The 20,598-nt window shown below is 38.6% G+C and overlaps 2 protein-coding genes and 1 long non-coding RNA gene across 3 annotated transcripts; 1 reads left to right on the plus strand and 2 right to left on the minus strand.

Annotated features, from left to right (window-relative positions):
• Positions 1-2: 2 nt before the first annotated feature.
• On the minus strand, positions 3-3,668 carry sdr39u1 (short chain dehydrogenase/reductase family 39U, member 1). Its single transcript, XM_051416012.1, has 6 exons — positions 3,521-3,668; positions 2,950-3,056; positions 2,763-2,845; positions 2,043-2,164; positions 1,809-1,961; positions 3-1,147 (listed from the first exon to the last, which is right to left on the minus strand). The coding sequence occupies exons 1-6, from the start codon at positions 3,534-3,536 to the stop codon at positions 720-722; spliced, it is 909 nt and encodes a 302-aa protein (XP_051271972.1). The 5' UTR covers positions 3,537-3,668; the 3' UTR covers positions 3-719.
• A 1,560-nt stretch (positions 3,669-5,228) lies between these two features.
• Positions 5,229-6,739, plus strand: LOC127365976 (uncharacterized). Its single transcript, XR_007885272.1, has 3 exons — positions 5,229-5,396; positions 6,269-6,304; positions 6,522-6,739. It is a non-coding gene; the product is annotated as an uncharacterized LOC127365976 (long non-coding RNA).
• A 249-nt stretch (positions 6,740-6,988) lies between these two features.
• ltb4r2b (leukotriene B4 receptor 2b) lies at positions 6,989-13,626 on the minus strand. Its single transcript, XM_051404588.1, has 5 exons — positions 13,376-13,626; positions 10,458-11,043; positions 9,405-9,605; positions 9,273-9,316; positions 6,989-8,686 (listed from the first exon to the last, which is right to left on the minus strand). The coding sequence occupies exons 2-5, from the start codon at positions 11,022-11,024 to the stop codon at positions 8,416-8,418; spliced, it is 1,083 nt and encodes a 360-aa protein (XP_051260548.1). The 5' UTR covers positions 11,025-11,043; positions 13,376-13,626; the 3' UTR covers positions 6,989-8,415.
• Between the last annotated feature and the right edge of the window lie 6,972 nt (positions 13,627-20,598).

Genomic DNA, 20,598 nt, shown 5'->3' on the forward strand with positions numbered 1-20,598 from the left:
CCTTTATGTACTTCACCAAGCTTTATTGTGAACCACCTTCAACAGATTGTGCTGCAATTTGTTTCACTACTTCAAGAAAGAATCCCAAAGTCCAAAAGCACCACTGATACCAAATATTTGATGGTTCTAGTTTCTCAGATGTGACAATTCTCTTTTTCTTTGTCCTGCATTATAGTAAACTGAATCTTTTTCGTTTTCCGATGGTTGGTCGGACAAAAGGACACATTCAATGTCACCTTGTGCTGTAGGGAAATTGAGCTGCACATTTTTTCCTGTTCTCTGGTGTTTTAAAAGACTAAAACAATGAATCAAATAGAATAATCATCGGATTAAATCGATGTTAGTTGCATCGCTTTTGTCCAGATTATCCAAACTGCAGTTCACACCTGTCGTCAGAGTCCTTTATGTGACAGAAATGAGCAAATGCTGCTGAACATTTAGTCCTTCAATGTCTCCCTGACCAACACTGGAACAATCAGATCCTGGTGCAGCCTACAGGTCTGCAGGGATACAATCACACCTGTATTTATGGCTCAGGTGCTCAGATGTGTTTGATTAAAAGGTATGAACAAACTCTCAGAAACCAAAAATCATTCATAAACTGATATGAAAAAAACTTCCTAAACAATGAAGAAGAATATGAGAATATTTTTGTAATACAGTAAATATGAACACAGTTACAGAAAATGTTAAGCAAGCGCACATTATTTTAACATCTGTTAACTCCCAACAATCTCTTTCAGGGCTGAGGTCAAGTCTGGGTACTCGTACTGAAATCCGGCCTCTTGAGTCCTCTTTGGTATGACTTTCTGGCCCTGCGTTAGAATCACAGCCCTCTCAGAGCCCATTAGGGTGTTCATGACGAAAGCAGGCACAGGGAAAACGGTGGGTCTCCTCAGGACCCGGCCCAGTTCTTTAGTGAACTCGTAGTTGGTGTTCAGTGCAGGTGCGACCCCGTTGAAGACTTGTGGTGAAGTTGAGGGAGTGTCGGCGGGGGGCTCCAGGGCGTGGGCGATGATTCCTGCCAGGTCCGAGACATGGATCCAGGGGAACGGCTGTCTTCCTGACCCCAGGGTGCCGCCGAGACCGAGCCAGAAGGGCAGCAGCATCTGCTTCATGGCGCCACCATCACGGCCTAATACTGCCCCTGGTGGAGGGAGGGTAGAAAGTTTACAACATAAAACAAAATCTCCAAAATAAAGTACACTCCAGGGAGATTTTCAATGTGATGATTTATGCAGTGGTGGAAAGTAACTAAGTACATTTACTCAAGTACTGTACTACAGTACAATTTTGTGGTACATGTACTTGAGTATTTCTATTTTCTCCTGCTTTATACTAATACTCCACTACAATTAAGAGGGAAATATTTACTTTATTACTTGAATAATACAAAATATAACCAACAAATAAATTATAATGTATCTTTATGGATAAAGATAATACATATATATAAATAAACTGATGCATCAATAATTAAACTTAAATAATATAATATACATTATTCTGAACTGGGCCATTCTGCAAAATAAGTAGTTTTACTTTTTGAACTATATTTTGATGCTAGTGCTTTTACTTGAGTAAAATATTGAATGCAGGACTTTTACTTGTAACAGAATATTTCTACATTGTTGTTTTGTTTCTATGAGTACTTGTTTCACTACTGGATTTATTTAAACTCTTTTCACCTGCTTAAATCTGCAACAAGGACTCTGGAGGTACCAAAATACAATCGTTCTGTTTGCAACTTACAAAAGAAAGTCCCAGCAATCATGTAACTTAAAGTGAAATGACCGCTTTTTACATACCAGGCCTGATGACGACTTGTTTGGTGGTTTTTGCCACACTCTCTGGAAGAAGTGCTGCAGCCTCCCACTCTTTCACAAGTTTGGAGAGGAGGTCAAATGGTGTCCACTCGCTGTCTTCTGTATACTCAGCTGTCAGACTGGGCTGGTAACAAGCTGCAGGTCAAAAAAGCAAAGTGAGAAATATACACGACAATAGATGTCACCGTTGAGTTTTACTATTAGGCAGAGACTCACCTACACCTGATACCAGGACCCAGGAGCGAGGAGGACTGGCGGAAGCAGCGATGGCTTGAGCCAGAGTTTTTGTGGTGTCGATCCGACTGGAGAACAAATCCTTTTTGTAGCTTTCATTCCACCTAAAAAGCACAAATAAAAACAGATCAGGCGGCGATCCACCTACATTACAACAGCTGCTACCTGCAACATAATAAAGTGCATGTTGCATTCAGTTTTAGTTGATCTAGACAAAAAGTCAAATGCAATTTAATCAAGAAATTCAAAGCAACAACTGAGCAGGCCAGAACACTACATGGTCAAAGATATGTGGACACCTGAACACACGTAATTCCAAAACTTAAGACATTAATCTGCTTCTTTAACAGCCTCAACTATTCTGGGCAGCTTTTGAAACCTGGCTGCAGGAACTTGCTCCCATTCAGGCCCAACAGCAGTAGTGAGGGAGGCCAATGATGTTGGGCGACAAGACCTGGTTCACAGTAAATGTTCTAGGTCATCCCAAACATGTTTGATGGGGTTGATGCCAGTTCTTCCACCACAAACTTCAGCACAGGAGCACTGAAATGTTCCTTTATCTCCTCCACAAAACTGAGAAAAACCCTCAGCTCCCAGACCACAGTTTTAATCAGGGGTGTCCACAAACTTTTGACTATTTGTTGGTGTATTACAGCCACACTTGGACAGAAGAGTGTGTCTGTGTGTAGTTGTCACTCTCACCATCGTAGTGGGTTCATTATATTCTCTCCAGCCAAGTTGACGGCGCCCTCACACGGTGGGAGACCACCAGACTCCAACTCAGCCTGCAGAAGCACAGAGGGCAAAGAGTGATCAGTAAAGTCAGAAACTCTAAAGATTTTACCGACATTAGAGAGTAAAAATCACTGATACGAGCTCTGAATCATACCCATGATATCTTTCCTGGACCAGGTTGGCGAGATATCACTGTGACCTCATGACCTTTGTTTCTGAGCAGGCGAGTCAGCTCACGGCCCACAAAGCCGGACCCCCCTCCTACAGGGAAGACAATACAGAGACAGATGAATCACAGAGTCAATTTCAAGTTACAATGAAAGTGGATGAGAGAATTTTATTTATTTATTTTTTTTCAAATGAAAGTTATACTTACTCTAATTTTACTTAATTTAATATTACTAATTGTGCTACATTATGACTCACACACACATTATAAAGGATGCAATCAGTCAGCACTGTCACACAACAGTGCGCATGCGTACTGTACATGCTTACAAAACAGGACTCTGTGAATGACTTTGGCGAAACTAAAAGGTTCAATCCCATAACTAACGCTTTTCTTTCACTATTATATAACAGAAGAACTTAAATCACACATCTACCGGTACATATATCCAACGCTAACATTAGCCTACAGCTAGCAGTTATCTCACGTTGACCTTTCACCAGAAGAAGAAGAAGATATAATTATTATTATTATTATTATTAATTAATGAGCTTACCGATTAACACTCTCATTGTGGGTGATGCACCGTCCAGTGTTGAATTAAATAACTGAACGTCGCAGCAGGTGACACCGTTTTTTCTTTACGCCCTGTAGCACTGAGTGAGTGAGTGAGTTTGTTTCGCGCTTTTGACCCAATAGGGTTCCCGTAGCCAGGCGCGTCACTTTGTAGTTTATCAGAATCGGAAATTATTTATTGATTACAGTTGTTCGACACACAATGTTAACGAATACTAATAATTATTATTACATTACAATCTAACACAATATACGTAGAGTTTATAAATGTTTAAAAATAAAAATAGAAATAAAAATAAAAATAAAAATAAAAATGGGAATATAAATATAATAAGAGTCTAGTATTTTTTGGGGGGAAGGTGCAGCTTAAAAAACAAACAAACAAGTGAGACAAAAAACAAAAAACAAAGTTAAAGTTGGAAAAATAAAAATAAAACGACGACGTAACAGGCGGCGTTGTGTCTGCGCATGCGCACTAGGTAAAGCAGGACAGCAGAAGAGCAGGTGTTATTTATCTGTCCAGTTACCTGTTCTTATTTATTTACTACATCTAAAGTGTGTTAATGGAGTGATTCATGCTTTCTGATGTGTTTTTTGAATATCTAATTACAATATTATTATTAACAATAACACTACCATCACGTCATCAGTACTATTACCAACAACTTCTCTGCACCTTAACTACCTATTTATCTTTTTTATCTTTTCTATCCAAGTATTTTATTCTATTTTAATTTACCTGGCTGCTATGACGACCCAATTTCCCCTCGGGGATTAATAAAGTCTATCTATCTATCTATCTATCTATCTATCTATCTATCTATCTATCTTTATATCTATCTATCTATCTATCTATCTATCTATCTATCTATCTATCTATCTATCTTTATATCTATCTATCTATCTATCTATCTTTATATCTATCTATCTTTATATCTATCTTTATATCTATCTATCTATCTTTATATCTATCTATCTATCTATCTTTATATCTATCTATCTTTATATCTATCTTTATATCTATCTATCTTCATATCTATCTATCTTTATATCTATCTTTATATCTATCTATCTATCTATCTATCTATCTATCTATCTATCTATCTATCTATCTATAAGATAATTTATTTAAGTTCAGCTCATACAGGACAAAGCAGTGGACACTACATTTTCACAGTGAGATAACATCTGGTGAAGGCAATAATTATGAGTTAACTCTCCTCCCTCTAAAGTAAATATGTGATGAATCCCGTCTTCAAAATGTAAAATGTTTGATATTTCCTTATCAATAATGTCCCTATGGTCCCTTATTAACAGAGGTTAGTGTAGATACACACAAGTTCAATACATTTGAATTTAAACTTTAAAGACAGTGTGACTAAATTTAAACACACACACACAGATTGTGTTTATTGGTTCAAGGCAGGAAATACATATATAAATAATAATAATAATAATAATAATAATAATAATAATAAATAAATATATATAATCACATTATTTATGTTTCTATCTGCATCAATAAACCTTTAAATAAATGTTGATTTATTTCAGTGAATAATAATAAACATTAAAGAGAACACAGATGTTTTATTTATATATATATATATATATATATATATATATTTATATTTTTAATAATATTAGCTGTTTATGGTTTTATAGCCTACTACGTCAGACCCGGAAGCAGGCGGCTCTGTGACGGAGGACAGTAAACACGTGGGTTTGGATAACGAGATAAATTGAGCGTGAGCCTCATTAACAGCCTCTCTTCCTGGTGTCGGTGCTGGTGGTCGGTCGGTCGTGTACCGACGGACAGACAACGGACGAACCACGCGTGTGACGCTTCATTCCCGGTATTTACTCTCGTTGTTTGTCACATTGCGTTTGTTTGTGTCGCAGCTGATGCGTTCACGAACCTGCGTGTCGCTCGTTGTTGCGGTTATTTTCACCGCACACTGTTCTAGCTGTTAGCTCGATGCTTCAAGCCCGACCTCATGGTCTGTGCCAGAGAGCCGAGCTGGGCCTCAATCCGCAGATTACACCGCCAGTTTAAAGGCTGCATCCAAATGAATGGTGTCTACATTTAAAAGGAGCATAATTAACTTTAATAGTTTTTAATTACTTTTATGTCATTCTGTGTATTTATGCACGAGTCGTGCAGCAGAAATAAACTTAAAGTAGTTAATTTGTGTGTCATTAACAGGCCTGAATCATAATCATGATCAACATTCACTCTAATGCCAGTTTATTAGGTAAATAAAACTAAAGCTATTGCAGCCTTTCTGCAGTTTATCCTACATTACAAAGGTTTTAATGTTTAGTTTTTGGTTTATAAGTTTTATGATGGGTCTTATACTAACAAGTGTTTCTATATTGTCCACCTATATTAATGAGAACACCCCTTTGTATAATCCAATACAGTTCAACAGCACCACAAACTACATCCTTTTTAAATGTTAAACTTAATAAAAATGAACATTATAACCTTTTTTATAGAGGTAGGATACATTAGTATTACTTGAAAGCTGCACATTGCTGTTTAATTCCCACTTTAGTTCTGCATCATACAGTCAAACCTTAATGATGATCTGCAGTCCGTGTTTCACCTGAACCTCATGATTATTCTCTTACTGCACTGATGGGTTTGACCAGACTGATACTAAGTGAGGATGTTTCTTGTGTTGCAGGATGAAACTAACCTGTCATCTATTTCTTTATATTTTAGGATTTGACGAGCCCGAGCTGGATGCGTCTCGATAAGGTCAGTATCTGTGTTCTTGGTGGTTGAACTGTTGTATTACACTGATTGGAGTCTGTAGATTGTGGGGTAAATGGCAGTTGAGGTTTTGTGATATTTGGTTTATTCTCATTGATATATAATTGGAGGTGATGCAGCTGCCAAAAGAAGCATATTTGAATAAACATCTCTTTAAAATGCTTCTGACCCCGTTTGATATTAAATCTCTTTGCTCTTCCAGGTAATTTGGACACGGCATGAACTGCTGGATCGCCCCAGTGTGGATTTTTTTTTTTGAAGTTTAAAAGGACTAATGTTTATACTGTTAATCTGTAGAGTAACTTGATGGAAAATGTTAACTGTCTTTAATGTGTATGTACATAAGCTCCAAATCCTCTTGTTACATGACCTGTATGAACTTTAAATTTATTGGTAAATAAAGTGTTGTATATTAAACAATGTGTGTTTTTAATTGCAGATCATGAGTTGTAAGTGGTGGTACTGAATATGCATCAGGTTCATCAGTAGTTGAGACTCTAATGTAAAATGACTGCCTGATGTATAATTGAATCAATCTTTAAGCAGGTAATGTTAAAAGGTAAAACAGGATGTATAAAGGTGCAATCTTCACTTAAAGATCTTCATTTTGGGGTGTGAGTTAATGTGGTTGTTACACAAACCTTTTGGTGTAAAATAAAAAATCACAAGTAAACTTTTACTTTATTTAACAATATTGCGTCACAAAAGGGTTGTGCTAAAAAAAAAAAAGTATTGTACCAAAATTATTGCAAAATACCAGACTGAGGTGCACTGATCCAATATGTGAAGTCACAGCTCTCCTCCTGACCTAGGCTGTACCACAGTATCAATCATACAGAAAATATACTTTATATTTATTTCACTCTTACTTTACACACAGGCCGAAAATACAATCGTGCAAATGTTGAGCGATAAGCTGCCGCATAAGGGTGTTCAACAAGCAGTTAGCAGTTCGGTGTCTTGCTCAAGAGCACCTCTGCAGTGCACGGGAGGTTGAACTTGCACCTCTCCAGCTACCGTACTATGGTCTGTGCTGGACTTGAACTGGTTCCCAAGCCAAGTCCTAACAGGCCGAGCTGCTGCTGCCGCACAGGCCCAGTGGCATGTTTGTTTTAGCCGATACTTAAAGTTCAGGAAGAAGGGGAGGAAAAAAATGGTATCGGAACATTTCTACTTAAATTACAATGATTTCAACACAAAACATTAGTGCATAACACTTTACAAATGGCTCAAGACTGAAGTGACATCCATGTTGAGCAACAACAGACTCAATGTTAACTCATCACGTTGAGAAATCCAACAATATTGAGAAAAACGTAAAATAAAACTTAAGTTTGTCAATCTAATTGACAAACTGTAAAATACATTAAAAGTCAGTATCTCAAGTAGAAAACCAGTAGACCTGTATAAAGTTTAATCCAAAGTTTTAACATGTTTAGTATGATGTTTGGTTCTGTTCAGACTGAGTTGGATAAATATTAATTCACAAAAATAAGTGGTTCAGTCGTCTCTTTAGTCTGCTATTTAGAAATGTCATGTATCTGAATAATGAGCAACACTTTAAAGCTGCCTATTTGGCATTCATACAGTTTCTAAACATTTAATAAAGCATTTAAAAGCTGCTGGCAAGTATGATTTAAAAAAAAGTTTTTTTAATATTCTGGTCCGTTTGTTTCTTATTTATAGGTTTATAGTGGCTTATTCTACTGAGAGGACATAGAATATAAATAACATTACCATACTGAAGGCTGTGATTATGATATCATACAATATGTGAATAAATCAGAATGTAAACAATTTTTATGTTTGTGTTTTTCTCACAATGTAACTGCTCCTGTAATTATTTAGTATTTTTAAATGACTTAATTTCCTTATTCAAGTGTTATCTGTCACTGTCAAAATGTAACTCAGACTTCCAGTTAAGCTTATCTACAAATCAAAGTACTCAGCTCAAAGTCTGTGCTGTGATTCTGTCTGTAATGTTTAAGCACAGCAGATTCAGGCTCAAACAGTACTTTAAACAAAATATACACACCCCACATGGAGCTTTACAAATTTCCAGTGCTCTCGTTACGCACGCAAAGTTAATTCCACGTTCATTTCCCATTTTGTAAAGCTATAACAGGTCCTGTGCTATTTGTGGAGTCAACATTACTGGTTCCCGCAGTGTCTCTACCCATGCCCCGACTCTTTTTGGTTCCTGTCTGGTCAGACGACGTGCCCTCGAAGAGACGAGCCATGAAGGCGAAGCCGTTCTGCTTGATGTAGGACTTCCCAGCGAAGGTGTAGAGGACAGGATTGGCGCAGCTGCTGATGAAAGCCAAAGCCGAAGTCACCGCTCGACTGGTGTTAGCGATATGGTCCAACCTGCAGATAAACAGGAAGTTTTAGACCACAACTAAAACGTGTGCTTATATATTTTAAAAACACATTTAGGGAATTGCGAAGAGACACAAAGCAACCACACAGACACAGTAGGAATACAAAGAGACACAACATGACTACATAGAGACACAATAGGACTACAAAGAGACAGAATGACTACAATGAGACACAACATGACTACAATGAGACACAACATGACTACAATGAGACACAACATGACTACAAAGAGACACAACATGACTACAATGAGACAAAATAGGATCACAAGGAGACAGAATGACTACAATGAGACACAATTACTACAAAGAGACACAACATGACTACAAAGAGACAAAATAGGACCACAAAGTACAGAGTCTACAGTAACAAAAACATAATGATTCCAATTCATGCATATTATATTCTATTGCTGGCAACAGACTCTCCTAAATGTTGCACACTGGACCCTTTAATAATTCCCTTCACTTTTTAAATATTTCTGATGTGCATTTACCATATGTCATTAAAAATAAGTTACATTTAGTTTGAGAAGGTGGGTGAAAGATTGTGAAGATTTTTTGTTACTCACTTTTCTCTCATGGGTGACTCCTCTGTGTACCACTCAGCCGCCACCTTGGATAGATCAACACAAGTGTTTATTCAAAAGATCAGATCATTGATCCAATTGCATTGAAATTTGTATTTTAATGTCTTCACACACCTGTATCATGTTGATAACATGGTACGGCAGCCAGAAAATGCCAAACATCACCACAATGGCCAGGATGAGTTTCTCACTGCGGACCTTTCTGCGGAACTTAGTCTGCCTCAGGCGTCGCAGGATGAGCACGTAGCTGACTATGATGACTGTGTAAGGAAGAATGAATCCTGCCACGGTCTCAAAGGCATACTGAAACCTCACCTGCGCACAGGAGGATACAAACCAGATGTAATGGGTCACTGAAGACATGAATGGATTTGTCAAAAACAAGGCAGAGCAAGATAAAAGCAAATAAAACATACCGAATCTAAATGTGTTCATTCATAAAACAAAGATAACAAACAAAGATTACAAGGCAAACCAAATTGTGAAAGAAAGATAGTATTTGTATACTTCTTGTATGATTACAGCTTTCAAATTACTTTTTAATTTATGGAAAAAAGGTCAAAGAGTTGGATTTGCTTTCAGTCCACGTAGAGAACTATTTACTAGCCATTCTGGAGCTTTCAATCATATCATATGATCGTCATTAGCAGCTGGAGTTTACCCATTGAGAAATTATTTTGTTACGTTTGTATGTTGTTTTTGGCTACAGCAGACAGATGTTTGCAGTAGAAAAGCTCTAAAAACCCACTTTATACTACCTGCTCAGTACCAAACGACACACATACACAGTCAGAGACTAACTGGTGAATATAGTGGAGCATTAAGCACCTAAAGAGGAAGATATTTCCCTCAGGAACTGGTAGAAAACGAAAGAAACAGAACCAAAAAATATTTAATATTGGACTTACATTCATAGTCAGAGAAAGAAAAATTACAAGATCTGAAGCTTTTGATCATACATAATGATCGTGATCAGCAGATGTTAGTGTAGGAGTTCAGATGAGTTCAATTAAGAACTGACTTAAAGGGGCTTCAGAGGTTCAGTTGTCTTTCATACTTTTGGTTAAACAAAACAAGGAAATTGCAATGGGCTTTAGAGCAAACGATTAATCAATTAGTCAAGAAAGGTCAATGACAGGTAATGAAAGTGATTACGACTCTACTTACATGTCGAGGCAGGGTGTGATTGGGCGCGCACACCAATCTTGTTTCATTGGTCTCATCTATTTGTATGCTCAGATCTCGAAACACGAGCGAAGGGATAGAAATCACTGTCACCAGCACCCACATTCCTATAATGACCCTCCTCACAATCTTCCTGCTGGCCAGGGAGGAGGCTTTCCTCGGGAACACCACGGCCACCAGCCTGTGCACGCTCATCAGTGTGATCAGAAAGATGGAGGCGTACATGTTGGTGTTGCACAGGTAGAACAGGCCTTTGCACATGACCTCGCCAAAGACCCACGTCTGCATGGCCAGGTAGACGACAAAGAAGATGGTGAGGGTCATGAGGAAGCCATCGGCACATGCCAGGTTGAGGATGAGGAGGGTGGTGACCGAGCGTCGTCTGATGCGTGCCAGGATGCTCCAGACGATGAAGAGGTTGCCAGGGACTCCCAGAAGGAAGACCAAGCCCAGGATGAGAGCACCTATGGTTGTGGAGTAGTCATTGCTCACAGCGCTTCCATCGTCTTCTTCTTCGGGAATAGAGTAGGAAAGAGTTTGGTGGTCCATGCTGAGAGGAGTTTTGATCCTGAGGATGAGAGAAAAAAGTTAGAACCAAAATAAATAAATATCAAGAACCCTATAAACAAAGTAGGAGAAATGTTCTCTCATACTTCCTGCAGTGCATGCAATAAGATTTACTTTACTCTCAACAGTCTGTGTATCAGAGCCGACTATCTTTAGGACACGTGAACAGATTTTTTGTCTGTGGAGGCGGATGCACACCTGCTTTCAACACTGATCAGATCCATGCTGAAGTATGTTGCACACAACTTATTATTAAAAGTTAGTCAGCAGATGTTTTTATGAACTGCCGGTTTGAGACTGAAACGTGATGTCAGTGTGGTAGATGAATGTTTTAGGTGGGGGAGTTAATGTATACGGTCTGGTTAGGAGGCTGTGTTTTATGGTAGGGAATGACTGGTCAGCAGTTGGTCCCGGTCGGGTAAGCTCACAGGACCATTGTGAAAGACCTAAACTGCCCATCTGTAAATTAGATTAGGAATGTAGATAGGACAACAGCTGTATCCTGTTTAATGATGTGTTGGGTATATAAGGCAAAGCATTCTAGAAGTCTAAAGGGAACGTCTATGCTGTGGTCTTCCCTCCATGCTGCATGAGTAAAGGAATTTGATTTATCACACTGGGTTTGTAATTCTTCAGAGAACTAGCACCTCTCCAGATTATGGAAGAAATCTCCCCTACATCAGACACAGAGGTGACCGACTCAACGTCTTTACTCGAGTAAAAGTGAAGTTTCTCTTCCTTCTTCCCACCTCTGGTCAGACATTGTTTCTTTTCAGAGCTCCCTGGAAATATTTGCTCAGGATAGCCACACTCAACAATCTCATTCAACAACTTTTTTGGACTCATTAAAAAAAAAAAAAAGTGTTCTCTGAAGTCTAGATGTTGGCATGATGTGGGCTGCCATTGCATCACTCTTTTTTTTAAAAGTTAACAGGAACTGGTGGCAAAAAGAATTTCCTCTTTTGGAAATGGTTTATAACTGTAAATGACGAAAACAGATAAAGGGGAAAAAAACTGACAGTGACTAAATACTGTACTGGTAATTTAGGTGGTAAAGATAAACATTACAAAATATTGTTCACAAGCTGGTACACATGCTGTTCCTAGAACTAGAGGATGGCTGCCACCCTGACGCAGCATCTAAAATATTCACAAGACTCTGAAGCCAACACTGTTGCTTAAAAAGGCAGCATGCTAAAACACGCCAAACATTAGCAGTCCTGCGTCAAAGTAGAGCAGTATTTCAACATAGTCTTTTATTCACTTTGATTTTTTTTTTTTTCTTGTCTTCGTTCATCTCCCTTCTTTGGACTCTTTGGCTCATGGAAACCATACAGTGCAGAGCTCACAGAGGGTTGACTTTTAAGGAATAACACAGTTCAAGAGGTTCTATACGTGACTTGTATATGCTGGATAGTTTAAACATGAGTGACGTAGATAGGATTTAATTGGTTGATAAATTATATGACCTTCGCAAAACTATATTTCCCTTGAGAACAAGACATCAAGGTCATTATTTCCTGATTAAATCCTAATTTCCTTGCTCTGGTCCTACTAAAGCAAACTGTTTATTTTCCCCTGATGGCTTTATACAAGAGTAAACAAAGCGAATCAAAGTCAGGCTTACATTACTAGTAAAAGAAATTCCACACAATGCAAAGTCTAAGCAACACATTGATGCTGTCAGACGGAGCAATTGTTTCTAAGAAATAATAATATTTTTTTACAGAAAACAGTTTAAAGTTTTTAATAAAACCAGGTATCATAAAGAAGCTCCACAACACGGATATCGGATATTATGATATAATGCTGCAATGCATATATGACATAAATCTACTGCTGTAATGGATCAACTGCAATAAGGAGAACAAAATCTGATGTCATTTATATTTAAATGACAAATATAAGAAAGGACTCTTAAGGTATTTGCAAGAGAAACCAACAAATGAGAACAAATACAGCAAAGAGGAGCTTTCTGACGATTTCAAGCAGTCATTTGGGTACAAAAACTAAACAAAACCTGGGGAATATTTTAAAAAAATAGGAAAATCACCACACCACTGCAACTCACTAGTTCCTGCCAGAGACTCTGTTTGCCAATAAAGCCATGGCGATGGATTTGCTTGTAGCCCAAAGTTTTGAAATAATGAGTCATAGGTTTGTAATAAATCTGCTACGTGTAAATAATCAAGTCAAGAAAAGTAAATTATTATTTCAGAATGGAAGAAAGAATAGGAAAGACGCAAATGTTAGTAAAATCTGACAGAGAGGCTGAAGGAAACATGTCAGTAAGAAGTCAAAGACAATCAAGGTGCTGAGAGCGGCTGACTGACCTTTCCAGGATGTGATGTCTCTCTGTAACGACTGTCAGATTCAATTATCCCTCTGCTGCTCTCCTCTCTGTCCGGCTCTTACTCTGTGGGACACTGTAATGCGTCGTTGTCTGTTAGCTCAGTTCATAATAAACTGAATCACATCCTGTCCCCACAGGCTGAAACATGCTGTTGTAAGAGAGAGGGAGGCAGAGAGGTGTGTCCTTCCTTAAAAACTCTCCCTCTATCTTCACTAACAGTGGTGTGCATGGGGGGGGGGGGCCTCTTGGGAGCCCTCTTGGGAGCCAAAACGCGTGCTAAAGTGCCCTCTACAGTGGTGAGGACGCGCTAAATGTGCCCTTTTTTTTCTTTCCGCCCCGCCCTTCAAAAAGTCTGTGCACGCCTCTGTTCAGTAATGAACATTCACCTCCATATATGATTATCCTGTTATGTGCATCTGAAGTATTTGCACTATGACACCGAATGCAAAAGGGCATTTTTTATAAACAAACATTGCATTCTTTCTAGACAACATGTCCCATCGTTTCATATCAAAATGCTAATTTTTGTGTCCTGAGGGACTTTTTCTTGCTCTGAGTCAACTGTTGCGTAATCAGAAGGAACAGAGGAGTATAGGTGATTCAAATTCTTGCACAAGCTCAATGTGTCGTGGATGCTGAGCACACAAGTGTAAACATGCATACTGATAGCATGGGCACGCACATAAAAACCCAAAGTCACTAGTTCATACAAGTCTCTGACACTGACAGGAATGCTGGAAGAAGTGGAAAAATGAAGAGAAGCCCGAAGGTGAAACTCAAGTTCTGAGTGAATGAGCTGGAAATTTGCTAAACTCAGTCAAATGAAGTCACTCATCTGAACTTGTGGAGTTCAAAGGAAGTGAGTTTTCAAGAACTTCGTAGACTGTTTTTTTTGTCTCTGCTCAAGGCTACATCAGTTGCTATGTAACACCACCCCATAACACACCCAAAACCCCACCCGAGCTGTTGGCGTTCAGGTTGTACAGTGGGTAATGCAGGCACCAGGTTTTGAAAAAGAAGATTTGCATGGAGTAAAAAAAGTCACTGAAAAAAGTCATCTGACAGTGTCTGAAAGTGTTATAGGAGAGTAATGCTGAATCAGGGGAGTGGATGGTAAATCTACTTTTCTGAGCTACCAACCACTCAAAGCGCCTTACAACACTTATCACATTCACCCACTCGCACATTCGTACACTGATGGCAGAGGGTGCCATGCAAGGTGCCAACTACTCATCAGGAATGATACAGTGGTGATACAGTGGTGGTAGAGTGGTGGTAGAGCAGTGGTACGGTGGTGATACGGTGGTGATACGGTGGTGGTACAGTGGTGGTACCACCTTAGTTTCTCTTACACACTTCACAGCCAGTTCTTATTCCCAGGTCGTCAAATACAAATGCAACCAGTGTTCAGTTACTTACAATCTCCAACTTCACAGAATTGGCAGTAGTGGGGGTCAGTCTATGTAATGTAAACAAGCTTATAGGATTTAAAGCAAAAGGGTATGGATATAGTGACAGGAAATAACATACACTTTTAGCTCAGGTCACGTTAGGGCACAGCTGGTGTTGCTTCTTTTACTGAGACAAACACCAAATACTTATTAGATAATAAAATAAATTGAATGAATTAAAGATTTATGTTCTCACTGCAGCAATTTTAAGTGTGAAAATTTACCTTAAAATAAGAAAGGAAACTACTTCAGAACAAATCTGAAAACTTTGCTTTCAAGAATATTTTTTACTTATTTAAGTAGTTAGTAGTAGAAAGAATATATATTTCTTCTCCTGTATGCCACCCATTGTTCGTGGTTGAAGGGCACCTGTAACTTATGTGTCTTTACGAGGTGAGGTGTGGTTCTTTGATTATAACAGTCCAGGATGAAGTCTGTTTACTCATCATATACATACTGTATGTTAAAGAACGTCCCACTATACAAAAACAAAACCCAGTAACTCCACAGTTAAACTTCTGCATAAGTGATGAAACGCTTTAGAAATAGTTCTGGTGATATTAAATTGAAGGTTAGTATATTTCACATATATTTCATTAATTTCCATAAAAATGCAGTTGAGGCATTTTCATGTGACCATAATGATGTACAACGTACAATGTACGTCGGACAGCTGTCTCCTGTTTGTCTTTATGGTTTCATAGAAACCTTCATCTTCTATTTTACTGCTCTGATAAGAACTTGTAAAGACTCCAGTATGATATAGACACTTTACTTTTACTCCAAGGGTTTATAAAAAATTGGCTTTATAATTTAAACTATACCAATCAGTTCATGCTGCTTGATCAATCAATTAGGTGATTGACAGAAAATGTCTGCATAAGGAGTAATTAACAGTATTTATACAGTGTGACATTAGCATTTTTACTTCAGTGAAGGATCTGAATACTTCTTCCACCACTGATATCCAAATAATTGAATTTTAGTGATATCATAAACTTGTAAATTAATATAATAGAAGTCAGCTCAGAATAAAAATAAGTTATATAAGTAGGTAAAAGTATAGAAAACAAAAGACAATAACAGCACAAAATATTAAAAATAAAATGTCAACAGTTCCTGTAGGTTCATTGTCTCCTTGAATTTACATTTATAAACTAAACTAAAAAAAAATCTGTAGTTCAGCTTAAGTATTATTTTATCTACACTGTATTAATGTATTTGTTATAATGACAGTTTATGTGTTTTAAGGAAGGTTTTAAGGCTTGTAGATACATTCATATTTAATAACAAGGCTCATAATATCATCACAAATTGTTCTTCAGTGAAAGTGGTGGAGTCAATAATTCAAAGAAACAGTTTAATTGAACTCTGACTCAGAACATCACGTGTCAGGAATCAAGTTGCGAAACATTTTTCAGCGAAACTTAATTTGTGTCCTCAGGCTCTAGAGGCAGAACTGACTGTTGAGGAAAGTTACAATAAAGGTGTACGGAGTAATTGACAGGAGGCAGCACGATAAACTGGGGAAACATGTCTCAAATGTGCCGTCAAGGCTGCGTCCTTTTTTGTGTTTGCAGATGACGTCACCCTCATCGGGCTCCTCTCTGGTGGGGATTGGTCTGCCTACAGGTGGGAGATTGACCACCTGGTGACCTGGTGGCAGGACAAAAGAAGTTGGAGCTCAATGCTCTTAAAGACTCACTGATGGCGGTGCACCATCACTGAGTCCATCCTCACCGTCTGGTTGCCAAGGACAAGAGGAAAGATCAGGGAGTCATGGTCGATCAAGGCTGCTGTCCATCAGGACTAAAACCTCAGACCACAGCAACAGTTTCTTTATGTTTGTTGCTGCCCTCATCAACAAGGTCCGAGACCTCCACTGAGAGTGACTCTTATCCCACTCCTTCATGGACACTACAAGTCTCTACGTCTGCACTCTGTATTATTCTCTTTGCATATTAAACACATTCTTTGTACTTTAAAATGTGAACTTTTGCACATCACATTCTTTTCATTTTGACACTGTACAGCTATTTTCATTTTAAAACACTTTGTAAAAATTGTGAATATTTCTATTTTGTATTTATGATTTATGGCTTTTGTGGTATTTTTTTCCCCATGTCTGTTGTTTGGCTGCATCAAAATACTGATAGTGGGAAAACTTCCTTTATGTGGAAGTGAACCTGATTCGGGTTCACTTAAACAGAATTGAACGGTTAAGGAAGGTTATAGTAAAACTGTTCTGCCTTTGGCCACATGATGGCAACACATCCACAGGATTCAATTCTTCTGCTTCTTCTCCTCCTCATAAACTTGACACTCAGCAGTTCCTGTGTGTTGCACTCATCCATCACATTTTAACAATTTATTAGCCATTCAACTCTACAGTTTCACAACCCCCCCAAAATTTTCCGTTTCTGCAGAGTCTCTGTTTGTAAACTACTGAAAATCTACATAGACCTACATATAGTACCACGGAAGAAAGTTCATCTTTTTACTTACATTTTGCCACTTTGGCAAACCAAGTTACTGTCTCTCAAAGTCAAAGCAGCTAAATCTGAAAATAACCTTTATTACACTGATAATTCAAATATACATATTTTGTGTGTGTATGTGTATGTAACTGTATATATCTTCCTTGTAAATATAATTTAGTCTTTCTTTTTCATTTCTTCCTTTAATGATTCTTTTATATACTTCGCTCTATTAATTTTATTCTGTTCTATGCAAAATTTTTATTAGTTTATAGATTAGTACATATTCTGTGTGTGTAGCGTTAAGAAAATAGCTTTAAAATGTTAAGATGACACAAGTATTTTTCATACCTAACCAGTGTTTTCAAATGTAAGAAGTAGAAGTAGCAAAACCAAAGTGCTGAAATATTATATAATAAGTAAAAGTCACGCTTTTAGACTTTGTCAACTTTTTAATTTAAGTGAAAGAATAAAAAATATAGAAATAAAAATATAGTCCCATTTCAGAATAATTATATCACTGGAAGATAATTATTGATGCATTGATGTGTACATCACTGTAATATTGCTAAAATGTGGGGTTAATTTTAATTCATTTATAAATATTTTATATATTTTATTTTATATATTCTGCTTTATAGCTTGTGAATCTCCCCCTGGGGATCAATAAAGTCTTATTGATATACATACATCATCATTTATTTGTTGATTATATTTTGGATCTGGAAACAAACTAAACTAAAATGATTAAATAAATGTAGTAGTAAAAAGTAGAGTAAAAAGTATAATATTTGCCTCTGAGTGTCAGAGTAGAAGTATAAAGTAGCAGAAATACTCAAGTAAAGTACATTTAAATTGTACGTAGTAAAAGTATTTACTGTAACTTTCCACCACTTCCAAAAGCAGAGGCCTTCCAGCAAAAAACAAAACAAAAAAACTTGAACCTGGCTCAACATTTGACACAACACAATGTGATGTAATCCAACGAAGCACGGAGTTGGCCAATCAAATACATGTAAACACACACTGATGTCATATGACTTTGTAACAGTAGAGCTGTGGTTCTGTTAACCTCACGACTGTTGGATCCATGAACGAAAGAGGTTGTAATCGTTTGTCTCAAGATTGATTATTTATTTATTTTCCTATTTCCCATTTGTGCAGTCACATGTGAGGATGTGCTAAAAGGCTAAGTAGGGCCTCGGTAGCTCACCTGGTAGAGCACACACACACACACACACACACACACACACACACACACACACACACACACACACACACACACACACACACACACACACACACACACACACAGCTCATGTACACAGTCCCTACCGCAGCGGCCCGGGCTCGATTCCAATCTGTGGTCCTTTGCTGCATGTCATCCCCTCTCTCCCCCCTTTCCTGTCACTCTTCAGCTGCTCATCTATATTAAAGGCAATAAAAGTCTAAAAGCAAAAGTCTAAAAGAAAAAGAAAAAGATAGAAATGGTACTAAAAGGTTAAAGTGCATATTTATTCTCATAGTGCAGTCCAGTGTTTTGGTGTCTGATAAGACTCTCTGCACCGTATTTCATCCTCTCAGTAGTAGCCTGCTGTTGTTCTTCTAAGACAGGGTGCGTCTTATTGTGAACATACAGACTGTGGTGGTTTGCCATTGGTGGAAAACGTACGCACATTCTTCACTCAAGTAGAAGTACGGATACGTCTGTAAAAAAAAAGAAAAAAGGCTCTGAAATGTACTTAAAGTCTAAAAATAAAAAGTACTCTCTCGGTTTCTCTGAAGGACATTATTTACCGGCTGTTTCTGTGCAAAGCCAACAGGGTCAAGTGTCTCTCTCTCTCTTGTCTCGTTACGTCATTACATCTTTTATGTTGTGTTGTTTGTATCATGTTTCGTCTGTAGTGCACAATACCCACCGGTTTTGATGCTGCTTTTGTCACGAATCCCCGGCCGTGATGACTGTGTGTTTGTGCTTGTTGTGTTTGTTGTGTCACTCTTCTGGCAGTGCTTGGGGGCGTGCCTATCCCTGGTTACACTCACACCTGGCTGAGGTCATCACCACACCTGCTGCTCATTAATCGCCTGCAGTAGTTTAGGAGCAGCCACACATCCAGTCTCTGCCGGATCGTTGTGAAGTATAGAGTATGCTACTGCTTTCCAGCCAGAAATTCAACGTTGCAACCTTTTGCTGCCTGTTTCTGCGTGCCTGAGCCATTCACTTACTGTCTGCTATTGTCTGCTACTAATCGTGTCTCTCTGCCTCAGGAATCATCCCTGGAACCCAGTCCACTCAGCCCACGCCTCCTGTAAGCCAGCCAGCCAGCCACTCTCTGGATCACCCCCACCTCGGGACTACCACTCTCGCCTGCCGGCTCCCCCTTCTTCACAAATTCACTCGTTGTCAAATAAACTGTTTACACCCTACCCCTTGTCCGATCTGCTTCTGGGTTCCCCTCTGAATCCTGACAGCTTTGGCATGCAATGGTGCAAAAAATAATAATAATGATCCACAAGTCCCATTAAATGCATTCAAATTAAAGTAATCAGTAGTAGAAAGTAAAGCTTTTTGTGTTAAAATGTAGGGGGGCATAAAATACTGAAGTAAAGTACAGATACCTGAAGAAATCTACTTACAGTAAGTACAGTTATTAAATATTTATACTTCTCACTTTCAGTCTTTCATTCAGACTGCCCAATAGTGTCATACGGGGATTTAATAGGGGCATGGGCCCCAAAAAGTCTTGCGTCGGCCCTGCTTGTAGCACTTTTTTCTCTCTCCGACCAGACTGCAACATCTTGAGATCAGTCCAGGATCCAAGGCCTGCCCCCACAACCCCAAGAGGATGACAGGGAGAGTGAAACAAGCCCCCAGTTACACGCCAGTATAACATACGCCTAATGATTGTGAGAATCGGGAGGAGGGCGAGGAAGGAGGACAGAGGGGAGAGACAGGGAGAGAAAGAGGGGGTTGGGGGGGGCTAAGGAGCTGGACCGAAGCGGAGAGAGCCAGAGAGAGTGTGTTTATTTAAGTTTTTCGTCTCCTGACTCAGACAGAGAGCAGACTACAGAGGATAATGAGAAACAGATCTTTAGTGGAGAGGAAGGGGAGGGAGGGGAGACTGAGGAGAAGGAGGGACGAGGAGGAGTTGGTGGGGGAAAAGAGAGGAAGGAGGAGTGGGGTTAAAAAAAAAAAAAAACAAGAAGAAGAAGCAGAAAGAGGGAGGGAGGGAGGAGAGGGAAAAGTGACAGCCAAAAAAGGGGGGGCTGTCTTG

Source organism: Dicentrarchus labrax, unplaced genomic scaffold, assembly GCF_905237075.1.
Source record: "Dicentrarchus labrax unplaced genomic scaffold, dlabrax2021, whole genome shotgun sequence".
In the NCBI taxonomy this organism is placed as follows: Eukaryota; Metazoa; Chordata; class Actinopteri; family Moronidae; genus Dicentrarchus; species Dicentrarchus labrax.